The sequence below is a fragment of the Corvus cornix genome, chromosome 5, assembly GCF_000738735.6.
Source record: "Corvus cornix cornix isolate S_Up_H32 chromosome 5, ASM73873v5, whole genome shotgun sequence".
Taxonomy (NCBI): Eukaryota; Metazoa; Chordata; class Aves; order Passeriformes; family Corvidae; genus Corvus; species Corvus cornix.
This window is the reverse complement of record NC_046335.1, coordinates 9,492,151-9,504,666: the sequence shown is the minus strand read 5'-3', so window position 1 is coordinate 9,504,666 and position 12,516 is coordinate 9,492,151. Positions and strand designations below refer to the sequence as shown.

Here is a 12,516-nt window from a genome sequence, read left to right as displayed (position 1 = left end):
GCAAAGTTCAGTTTTCAAAACAAATAGTTTTCAGTCTTGAGTCTGTTCTTCAATGTTCTGAGAATTCTGTTCAAGAATTTGTATGAAACTTTTACCTGTGGGTTTTTATTCTGCTAGTTCCAACTCTTTCTTACTGAAGTTACTTTTTATAAGCAGTGAATCAGCAGAAATAAAGCTTTTACTTCATAGACTTCCTCAGTTAAAAGTACAGACATGCAGCTCTATTTTCCTAACTTCTCTTTGGGCAAAGATGTCCTGAAGGGCAATGTACTCAAGTTTTATAATTTGTGCCCATGAGAAGCAGTAGCTTCAACTGAATACTACAAATTAGTATTAGTAGAGGAAGCTTTTCTAATTTCTAACTTATAAACAACTTTAATCTACAAATTGATCCATAGATCAATGACGAATTAAAAAGCATTGCATGCATGGTTCAGAAACAATGCTTTCCTTGTACACTGAAATTCTTTGGCTTTAGGTGTATCTTAAATTTCTTAACATACTTTATATTTGTATTGCCCAAAGGATAGCTGGCTATTTTACGAAGTACCTAATTAATACAAAATTCCCTCACACATTTTTGGGTCTGCTACTTCTGCATTCAAAACAAGCAGGAACCACTTAAAAATAAGAGAAGAAACCTCAGCTGAAAGCAGGAAGGACTCAGCAGAGACTTGAAATCCTGTTGTTAAAAGTAGTCAGATTAGATGAATGAGTCAGGATAATCTGGGCATGCAAACACACCTCACCGAGACACCTTTCCCGTCCTTCAGACAGTCTGACAGCCATTAAGTCTATAATGCACAGCCTCAAAACTCTCTCATAGATTAAGTACAGTCTACACCAGTAAGTTCAGAAAACTAAAACACTTCTATTTTTTTAATACAGACTTTTAAGAAAGCCCACTTCATAGGGCACTGTTTCATATAAAGGCTTCTCCTATAGAACCAAGCAGACCAGCAATTTTTCAGGATGTAAATTATCACCACTATTAAATATACCTTCATGAAGTTCTGAGAAAGTAAAGGCACTGAAACCTCTGCCAGTGATGTCTGGCAGATTTGAGTTTTTAAAGGAGGCAAAGGAATTTACCAAGTCTTTCTCTGTGCAACTGAAAGAACAGGAGGTCAAAAAGAACCATTTCACCCACTCAAAATGTAGGGACTTTCTCTCAATAAGAAAAAACTACAAGTCTCTAATATCCACCAACTTTTTTGGATCCAAATTAAGCAAAATACAAATGGATTTTGCTATTACTCAACAGACCAGCAGAAATTATTCTAAAGAAGAGAATTGGAGAACAAGAATAAAGGTGCCCCTGAGGAAGGTTCAAAATGGCTTAGGTATAAGGAAGTTGTATTACATATAACCACTGAAGTTCACTGAATGAACTGAAAGCAAAACTCATTTCAGAAATCTTTTAAATCTGTTTCAGTGACAGCACTACAGGATAAATATACTTACTCTGTTCATTGTTTTCAGCTGGTGACTCTTCATGACGAAGAAAAAATTTCACCTCTTCCCTGCGGGGCCCCCACTTCTGTAGGTGGTCATACATCATGTGGTCAAAGGGTATGGGCCGCTCTGAAAGTACCAGACCAAAAAAACCTCATCACAACTCCTTAAAATCAAGCAGGGTTATACAAAACTTTTATTAATGATCAGAATGTCCTTTTTGGTAGCAATTCAATATATCCAATGTATTTTGTCTTACATGAAGTCTAAAAAACAGGCACCAGCAGACACTGGATGGATGGTATTAAAAGCTGGCCTGTTACTGTAACACAGCACTACAGAACCAGGTTGCAAAACCATACCAGTGTTCAGGAACCCTAACTTAGGAAATAGCAACTTTGCTCCCCCATCACCACCAGATGGGCAATCTGTTCTATTATTAAAACGATTCATTCAGTTTGGGCCTCTGGATTTCCACTCAGACTAAAAGCCTTATCGTTCTATTGACATTTCATCTCCTAAGCACTTGAGCAGGTACTCCCACTCTAATACGCTTTGCTAGACACTAACTTCCAGTATCTGTGAAATTACTGGCAACTCTTTGAACAAATAAAGACTAACTTCTATGCAACAGTCAGTCTCTTTGCTTTTCCCCAAGAAAACAGAAGACATTCTCATAGAGTAATTAATTCTTCTAAACTGATCAAAAAAAATATTAGTAGGAGGCTGCACACTATATATTTAGTATTTCAAAATGGAAATACATTTAAGAAGACAAGTTTTTCCCTGTTTCCATAATTACACTTGCATTTATTACCAGATGTTTTTACTAAGATAATAAAATTTCCATTTTAAGATTTAATAATAAGTACCAAATTACATCTTCTAACCAGAATAAAATTATATTATATACTATACTTTGTTGTTAAAAGCAAAATGCTTTTGGCCTTCAAAACCCAAACCACATTATCTCCTACCAGGAAAAGCACCACTAACAATTTGTTATCCATTTCATACTTCACCCATTTGACATGAGAAGACAAAATGATACAAAGATTTAAGAGAAATCTTGGGGAAAGCTTGGGAAAACCAAATCACAAATATACCTTTATGTAATAAAATTTACCTAAATTTATATGCATTACCAGCTACATAGATGTACATGTCTTGATACTCTTGGGATACTTAACTGCAGTGTTTAAACAATACATTTTTATCAATTGTTTCACAATGCATTTAATACAATAAACTGTTTTGTCAAAATATGTCATGTCAAATAGGTATGTGATTAACATAATTTAGCCACAGTTAGATCTAGCTGCTTTCAGTAGGGAAGGGTCATTTAAACCACAAGCTAATCATATTCATCAGGTGACTGGTTACTTATCTTTCTGAAGAAAAAAAAAAAAAAAAAAAAAAAGAAGACACAAAACAAACTCCAAAAAAAACCAAACCAACAAACCACCCCCCCTAAACCAAAACACAACAATTGCATTAGAAAAATAAATCATTTTCTTAACTTCTTCCTGTTCCTCAAGTAGCATCCCAGAAACATTGTCAATAATGTTTAAGCACACAAGAATAAGGTCAGTGGCTTATTACTACTCAGTTCTTGAAAAGGTATTTTAAAAACATGATTTTCAGGTTTTTCAACTCCTAAAGTAAAGTAAGGTTTCAAGTGCTTTGAAGCATATCCACTAAAATTGCAGCATGAGTCTTCTAAAGATCACTGAATGTAAAAATATTTAAGTGGTTTAGTTCAGCAATTTTAGGACACAAGATATGAATCTTTAGGAATTTCTCTCGAACAGAAAAATTGCCAGGTAAGCCCCACTAGAACAGGGCAGGGCTAATTCTGTAATGGTGAGGAGTAGCTGCAGCTTCCCTCCTGGTTAAGCTGGTCTCCCATTAAAAGTAAGGCCCTGATCCCAGGAGCTAGTCAAAGTAAGAAGTTTCATTTACATAATGCACCTTCAATAATTAAGACTAATATTTTTCAGACATGACAATGGAAAGAAATGGCAAAGACATTTTCTACTAGTTTAGCAGTTCTTTCACAAAACCAGTTTGGGATGTTATCCTAATGTAGACAGAAAACAGGTTGAAGTAGTAACAGCATCATCAACATCACTGAAACAAAGAAAAGAAATATGGAGCAGCACTAACCATTCTGTACTACATGAAACAAATTCAAGAAACAAAGAGGAAGAAAAATGGACATTAACACTTAAGACATGATGAGAATTGAAATTCCCATTGCTTCCCTCAGTTTAAATCCTTTAAGTCTACAAGAACTGCAAGAAGAAAGCATGATCTTATATTTGCAGTATAATAGCACAAAGAGATATTTTCTGAAAATCCCTGTTCTTTAAGAACAAAAATGAAAACAAAACAAAGAGAAATGCTACAGTTAAATTTTTCCCAGTTGTTATAGCTTCAGAAATATTTGTCAGTAATTGGTTTCTCAAAACTATTTCAAACTTCAATTTTAATTTTTTTAGGAGTTTAAATAGGACAGAGCATTCTGAGAGCAGGAAGAAAATGTTACGAGGAGAATAGGTGTAGAGTAATAATAAAAAGGTTGGATCCTTATACTTTAACACATCAAACATGATCTAGAGAACATTTGTTTTCATGAGTAATAAAGCAGAAAACCATGATAAATGCATATATTCATACTTATCTGAAAAAACTGCCTTAGATTTTAAGTTGGCTCAAGATTCTAAAACATTTTTGAGAAATGAGCTATACTCCTTTCCTTTTAAGTAGAAGTTTTGAGGATAGGCTACTTTTAAGGATTCCAAAACAAAACACCCTGTGAATCTGAAACACAAATACTGCACCCATGTTTCAGAAAAGAGTTAAAAAATCCTTCTGGTGGAGCTACAAATCCACGACTTAAAAGTAAGTTTCAGTCTTCAAAATCTATTTTTTTCCTGACCTCAAGGATCCTGCTATGTGTAATAAACATATTTATCCCTCCTCTACATGAACCCAGAATAAAAAGTAATAGATTATCTCCTTAGGGGAGTTCGCTGTGAGATCTGGACTGAGTCTTTCCCTGCTCAGGTTTGCAGAAGTACACTCCGAGTAAGAAACCATTTCTTTCACACACTCTTGCCTCCTGTGTTACCATCACATTGAGGAATACCAGTTATAACCAATTGCTGAAGGGCATTCCAGGTGTAAATGAACTGGATAATTCGTACTGGGTGGATTTAAAGGTTGGAATCAATTGTCTCTTTAAACATATTACAAGTTCCTGGCATCAGACCTGTCTTTTACCCTCCTTACTGACTGCTATTTGCAGTAACAGCAGAATGAAGAAGAACATTCTGGTTTCTTCTCCTGTTATGGCATGAGAAATCCTTGCAAAAAGAGGAAGCTTCAAACTGACAAAGCGCAAGGTGGTACAAAGTCCAATATATCAGGCACAAATGCTACTGACTTTTTCAACTACTACTCATCTCAAGAAACACAAAAGCAAACAGATAAAAGCTACAATAAGAAATAAACCAATGTATTTTCCAACAGCTAAGATACTGTCATCTTCTGCACTGTAGAAATCTTACATAATTTTTGGATTTTAGTAACATTTTTCTGGAAGAAAAATGGTCTCTCATCCTCTAAAAATAAAATGAAGTGTTTCTCATTTACTTGTACATACACATTCAAAACAGGAACGCTATTAAAAGAGACAGTATTTTGTTAGAGCAATAGAAATTAGAAAGGCTTTTAGGCATGCAAACTGTTATTTGTACCTGATAATAAGATTACAGTCCACAAGTCCCAATGCTTTGAATTTGAATGGACATATATTATTCAGTCGGGCTACCTAAAAGAAACTGGGGCTACCTGTAGAGCAGAGGAGTTAAGCACATTCACAAGAGGCCAGGTAGACAGCACTCTCTTATGGAGAGAGGTGCAATTTGTCATCTGTGCCACATGGAGAGACTGTCAGGAAAATAGACCACTTCTGGTGTATGACGAAATGTAATGCGTTTTTTCAGCCCATGATTTTCTGTATTAACTTTTGTTTTGAATTTGACTTTCCAAAATGTCCTCGGAAAGAACACTTGCGGAACTCTTGAGGATAAGGGTGAGGGATCAGAGACAGTGTAACAGAACAGATAAAATATGCTTTTTCACTGGCACAACATGCAGCAGTTTTATTGCAAATTGCCTCACACTTCCCACTCAGAACCATAGTTTAAAGTTTTTTGTTTTAACTGTCGCATTTAACTGTTCAGACTCTTGTTTTCTACATCAGATCTCTACTCCAGACAAAATTATTTTTAAAAACTTCAGTGGAAAGAGTTCAGTTTAGCTCTCAGAAGCAGCAGAAGGAAAAATTATCAAATTTTGCCCACGTCGTTCCACTGAGACATCTATGTGCCCTAGACTTTGGGTCAAGAAGCTGAGGTGGCAGATTTTGTATCCTGTATTTAAGAACAACAAAATAAATGTTTGTGCTGAAATTCCTGTCAGAGAACCTTAAAACCAGAGTTTGGGGTGCAGGATACCTTTTTTGCTGACACTACAGGCCTTTTTGAAAGACCAAAAAATATACGTGAGTGTTCTATTTTTTCTTTCATTCTCTCCACTATTTTCTATTCTACACTTTCAGTGGAATAGAGCTACAGAGTTATCATCTTGGGAATTCAGAAAGCAAAGCCACCTTTGTGAAAACACCTTCATGCGAGTTTTACCAGAATCTCGGCGCTAACAATGGGCTCTGGGCAGGCCTCTGCTCCTACACCTAAGTGTCTGTATGAAGATCTCCACTTCAGAAAACTGGGTGAGCTCCAGTGCTCAAAATTAAAAGAAAACAACCAGCTGAAATCAGTCATCTCCTTTTTTTCTATTCACAGTAATATCCAGATCTCCACTGACTTTACTGGGATCAAAGACAGGTAACTCTCAGGGTAGATGCCCAAAATTTAGTCTTAGTGCCTGCATCGCAACTTCCTGGATAAATTCGATTTCCCACTTTATAGAAGCTTTTATCTTTAGATATCTTACACTTTGAGAAATAAAGTATTATACCCCCAGATAACATTTAAGATTGAGAAAATATTTTATCACAGAAAACCTGTGCTTCTAAGGTCCAAGGTTTGCAAGGTGTAAGTGCTCCAGGAAGATGACACAGATCACTTTTCCAGTTTCCAGTCACCCTTTGAAGCTAGCTGACAACATTCTTTCCTACACCTTTTTCAGAAGTACACCTTCAAAAGTATTGTGAAAGCAGAAGGATAAATAATACCATGTATGTTACACTTTCACAAATGAGTGATTGGAAAATATTAGGAAGATTGGAGTGTCATTAAAGTCTGCAGATCCATTTTAGAAGTCTATGATGCACTTGGCATCATAGACTCCATAATCCAAATTTCCAATTTGAAAAAGTTTTAACCCTTCTTCAAGTTCTATCCTTAAAGACAAGTTTCTAACTAAGCATATACTGACTTTGTATTCCTAGAATTGCAGGCGTACAATTCTTAACCTTTCCCCTGTTCACTCTTGCCTAAACTATGAGTTTCCATCCAGGTAGGAAAGAACTTCTTGAGGTACCTTTTCCTTTTACAAAGTCTTAGAACAGTTTAGAAAAAGATGAGGCATAGTTTTCCTAGGAGGAAAATATTCTAGATTGCCAATATGTAAAAGTTCCAAAGGCATCTGAATAATACCCATTGTGTCTGCCTGGCAAAAAGGCCCCAATCAAAATAAAACACCTCAATGCAAAATTTAAGAATTCAGTATCCAGTTATGACCTCATCAGTCTTTATACAGAAGAAATTACATTAAACAGGGGTCACTTTAAATACTAAGAGATAAGAAGGGGGGATTGGAACTAGATGATCTGTCAGGTCCCTCCCAACCCAAACCATTCCATGGTCCTATTCTATGATTCTATGAACATGTCTGTTATCCTCATCCATCCACCAATTCTACTTAGATCCATACACTGATAAACTTTGTTTAATAAGGTTTGTACTACATGCAATTGCAAGAATCCATTTAAAAACAGAATCTACCATGCATGCACTTTGACACATTCCTGAAAAAAACTACCTGCCTCACTATTCTGTTAAATAATAATTGCAACACAAATAGGATATGGACACTGCTACCTGCCCCAAGAGGGGCTGACAAATCTTTGAGAGGAAATGTTCACGAATAGGCTAGAGATACTAACTATGTTCCATTCTGGCATAATGCTGTCTGCAGAGCATCTGCTGTTCATGACACAGAAAGAAAAAAAAAGTCTATACCCTTTCTTAAATTTCAGTTTGTGTTCACATGCTAACAGTGAAGAAATAGGACTGGAAAGAATGCAGGTGGTGATCTGCACCCACTGACTGAGATCTCATCCTGAGATTCCCTACTGTCATTTAAATACCCTCCCATCCTATTAGAAAAACAGAAATACAGAACACTAACAGACCTTACATACGCATTTTATCAAATGCTTCAGACTGAGGAATAAAACAGAAAAGAAAAAAGTGTCAAGAATTACTAGACTACTAGAAGAAAAAAATCAGAGTACAATATGTAATTGAAATAATTAGTATTGAGAATTCACTCTTTTTTTATAATTGGTGCACATATTAAAATCCATTTCCAGTTAACATTTTACTTACCATTTCCACGCCATACTTCAGCCAGATGGCAGCTTCCTTCTCCAGGCTCTTTGCAAAACTCCACCACATCGCGACAGGTTGTTTCTGGTGTAATTGGAACTTCTGTCAGAATCTGTTCATTGTTGCTCAGAAACACAGTTAATATCATCTGAAAGAAATAAAAAGAAAAATAGCAGAATATTAAAAAAAAGACAAAAATAAGATTACGGGTAATTTTTTTCCCCCTCTGTAAATGGAAATGTATGCCTACTATGTTCCAAAGTAGTTTTCAGTCTCCTGTAACTTTAACAAAGATTTAGTCCTTTGTGTTCATTTTTTTTGACAGTACATTGAATTGACAATTTTTTTTTATAAAAGCTTGAGTTGAAATGCTTTAGTTCTGTCTGAAAATAAGGCTGAGAGGAAAGGAACAAGTTTCAGCTATGTTAGATGCTTGAAATCATAGCATTTAAATGTTGAAAATAAATGCACACTTTGGCAGAGTAACCACAAGCTTCAGGATGTACTCAAAGACAAATATTCCTAAAATGCACTAAATCCTCTGAAAGACACCTGACCCTAAGCTCCTGCTTAAAATTAAATGAATAATTTTATCCATTCTCTCTGCACCTTAATTCCCATCTGTAGTCACAACACTGTTCTGTAAACTCATGGGGAAGGAAAAGAGAGAACATCGTATTTTAGAAGGCAAAAAATACCATAACAATAAATGGCCCTAAATAACATGATAAAATTAATAACTTTGCTTGCAATTAAAGTTCTTCCAGATCTTTCCCATAAATAAAATGTGGCGTCACATATTGAACCTAATAACAGCTCTTCATTAAATAAGCACTCTTCAGGTAAATAAAAGTTGTGCTTCAATTTGCATAGGCAACTCTTAAGAACATTCATAATACTTTTATCTGTGGGACACATACATCAGCCAGACTGGAGACTGACATTAATAACAGCTAGATAATGAGTGAGAGCAGTCTGCTTTAGAAATAGACACAGGACAAATTCCAAGAAAGCCCAGGCTTCAAGCTCTCAGTCTCAGCAGTCCTCCAGGTTATTTCAGTCCAGGTTTCTACTCTCCCTTAACCTGCCAAGTTTGCATGCTGTGTCCTGAAGTATTCAAGTACCTACACATCAACACAAGAAGCAGTCAAACAGAACTGAAAATATACCAGAATTCAGCCCTGAGTTTTTCCAACAGCAGCATAAAGGAAGCCATAGTAAAAGCTGTAATACAAGGTGGAGGAAGCTACAGGATACAGCCAACAGATAATAATGAAAGTGCCTGTAACCACCTACTGTAAGCAGCTGAAAACATTATTGTTCCCCCAACAGAAGATTCAGACAGTCTCAGTATTCAGTGGCTGTGGTTATATACCAAGTACCTGATGTGGAATCTACTAGTGGAATTTGACCTCATATTTAAGAAGAAAGGGTCACATACATGAACATAAACCAACAGGATTAGAAGAAACCTTAAGAGGTCATCTAATGCAGTCTCTTGGCCTCAGGCAGGATAAACTATACCTGTATTATTCTGCAGAGATGCTTGTCTAACCTGTTCTGAAAAGCCTTTCATGATGGAAATTCCACCACTTCCCTATGCCATCCACCCCAGAAATCCAGGATTCCTGTTGCAAGAGGAAGTTTCTTGAAGTCTAGCTAGAGTTTGCCTTACCACCATTTAAACCCCATAGTTCTTCTAGCCACAGGGGTAACAGAAAACATATTTCTTCCTCTTTTTCCCTCTGCACTTAAATTTAAAGAACGTGCAATATGTAAGTAAATTAAGTAACTTAAATTAAACGACACCAGTTTAATGAAGTTATTAGTGCCAGTATTCTGAACAGTTTTCCCATAACACTTGATAGCAGTTTCAAAATAAAACCCAAGCTCCTGAAACTTTTTGAGAATACAAAAAGACCCTGGCTTTACAGCCTCAATCATTTGCATTAAAGACCTATATTCTTGGTATGAAAGGATATATAAAATGTCTTAACATCATGTGATTTTACATAGTTTCCAAGTTTTTATTTCCTTATTGCTGTAAAAGTCACACTGGCCCAGAAAACTTGTTTCATGTCTTCAAGATTATGTATCTGCTTCTGCAGACGGACCAAAAGAGGAAGAAAAGCCTTGTAGGTGTGAGTTATCCTATTTATCTCAGTCACTTCTCCATAAATTCCAATCTCAAGCACTACACAAACTCACAGTCCCCTTGGCAACACCAGGATAAAGTTTGCTGTACCTCAACCACACCACTTGACTCCCTCAGCTCAGAGGGCATCAGTATCGTCTTCTACAAAGCTGGGTGTCACAGTTTCAGCCCAGGGAAAGGTATCTCACTAATGAGGAAGCAAGGTGCCACAGCCAACTATTGCTGTAACACTCATCAAGGAAATTTGATTAAGTAAGGACTTATTTTTAACAGGTTGTCTGAGCAATACTAAAGGAACTGAAACACTGTGCTGCAAAACAAATATCCTGAAACATACACAGGAAGACTCAAAATATTGCACATTATTAATATATTGCAATATTAGATTTTCAAGGCAGTATCATAGCTATTAATTTTTGTGGTGGAAATGGATAAGAATCAGAGGTATTACATAGTGATAAAATACAAATTAGCATTGATGGAGCCTGGAAATTTGCTGCAGAAAAACACAAGTGAATCATACATGTGAAATACCCAAGTATACCCACTGAAGTAAACAAGTTACAAGAAAAAAACATTCCTAGCCAAAGATTAGGACACAAAGGAACTGATAAATCCTTTCTCATTTTAAATTGACTTCTAAATAGGAGCAACTAAATAAAACCCATCTTGTAAAAATGTGATCATAACCACTGTAGCATTTCTTTGATCGTCTCTCAATTCACAGCTTTTAATATGTGAACACAATGTCACACAACAGGATCAGCCTAACATTCATGAGCAAATCACCTCAGGGATTCTAAATCATGTATTTTTTGCACCATAAACATCAAGCTCCAAACCTTACACTTCATCCTTCTCACCACACACATAGGTATTACCTGTTACTCTCCTCTATGGCTCCTGCTACAAAACCAATGGTTTGATTCCAACTTTCACAATTTCATGTCTTTTCCGTACCAAATAAGCTACAGCAAACCTTCCAACCTGCCTTCAAAACTGTCATCTCATTTCTCAGCTTACAGATGACCTCCTCCTAGGACAGATTTGGAAACAGTACTCTACCCAAAACTTCTCTGTCCCACAGGTCCTTGCCTAATAGTTGCACATACTCCTCTTAGTATGGCGTCTCCCCTTGATCCATTCCCTCTTCAAAGCATACTTCCTGTATTATTTAAAGGACGTATTTTATCATCCCTGCAGTTCTCAAGGAGGTGGAAGTAGAGATAAATCTACAAGACCATTTTCCTTGCTTGTTATCTCACCTCTTTCTACAGCTGAATAATGTCACCTGCAAAAATTTCAATAGACATCGTTCAGAGAGATGTCAGTTTTATCTATCTAGACCTGATCTCCTGCTAAGGAAACTGAAATGTTGGCAACTTCAATTGACTCTTATGAATGCCTAGCTGTCAATTCAAGTTCCACAAGGCTGTAACACAGTCCTTAGCCATGTTTCACCAGTGATTCCCTAGATTTCATTGATCATAACACACAGGTACTCATCACCCTGAGCTGTAGTATAGACATCTTTGACACAAACCTCAGTCTTGTGTCTCAGATCTATCTCTACTTTTCCTATACGATTATGTAAAACAGAGAAAGGTGTTTTTTCCATAAAGTGGTCCAGCTAATGCTCTCAGTTTGCAAACTTGCAAATAAAGGTTTCCCAGCTTTTCACTGGTGTGCCTTTTTCACTCGTGTCAACTACCACAACAAAAATCACCCTTCATGCCTGCAGCCTTGACCCAGTTGCCCTTCTGTATCAGTCCTGATAAGCACAATTTATTTGTCTTCACTTCCCCATTGGGAAGTGCAATCTTCTTTCTTATCATTTTTCACTCTCTATCAAGAAATTTATGTCAAATTGGCCTTTCACACCTGTTTCTACTCTCCATGTGCTTAATATTAACAGGTGGTTTTATGGTTTCCTCACTGTTGTCCACCATGCCTTATATGCACCTGCAAAGCAACCTCATTATTTCCCTTGGAGACCCTCCCCTCCTTTGCTGTTCTGGATAAACACTTCAGACACAAGTCTAAGTCATTATTATCCTGAAAAGTGCTGCCAATGAGGTGAGAAATATTGTTTTGTCTCCTTAGAGATGAACTGGATGGTTACAGAAGTCTTTCTTCATCCCTAACCAAGATTCCAAGAGCTGCACAACAGAGATGCATTCAACTTGTCTACCACAGCAGAGATCCCACAGGGCCACAAATGCCTTACACACAACTATACAGAAACAAGCCATCTTTCAAATGAGT

At 36.6% G+C, this 12,516-nt stretch overlaps 1 protein-coding gene across 5 annotated transcripts in view; it reads right to left on the bottom strand.

Annotated features, from left to right (window-relative positions):
- The window catches only part of PPP1R13B (protein phosphatase 1 regulatory subunit 13B), a 69,138-nt gene that overhangs the window by 35,555 nt on the left and 21,067 nt on the right, over positions 1 to 12,516 (bottom strand). For all 5 annotated transcript variants that reach the window (XM_039553335.1, XM_039553336.1, XM_039553337.1 and 2 more), the window contains exons 2-3: positions 8,097 to 8,244; positions 1,465 to 1,584 (exon numbers count right to left, since the gene is read on the bottom strand). In XM_039553335.1, coding sequence (XP_039409269.1) covers positions 1,465 to 1,584; positions 8,097 to 8,244 — 268 coding nt within the window. The remainder of the gene's footprint in view (positions 1 to 1,464; positions 1,585 to 8,096; positions 8,245 to 12,516) is intronic.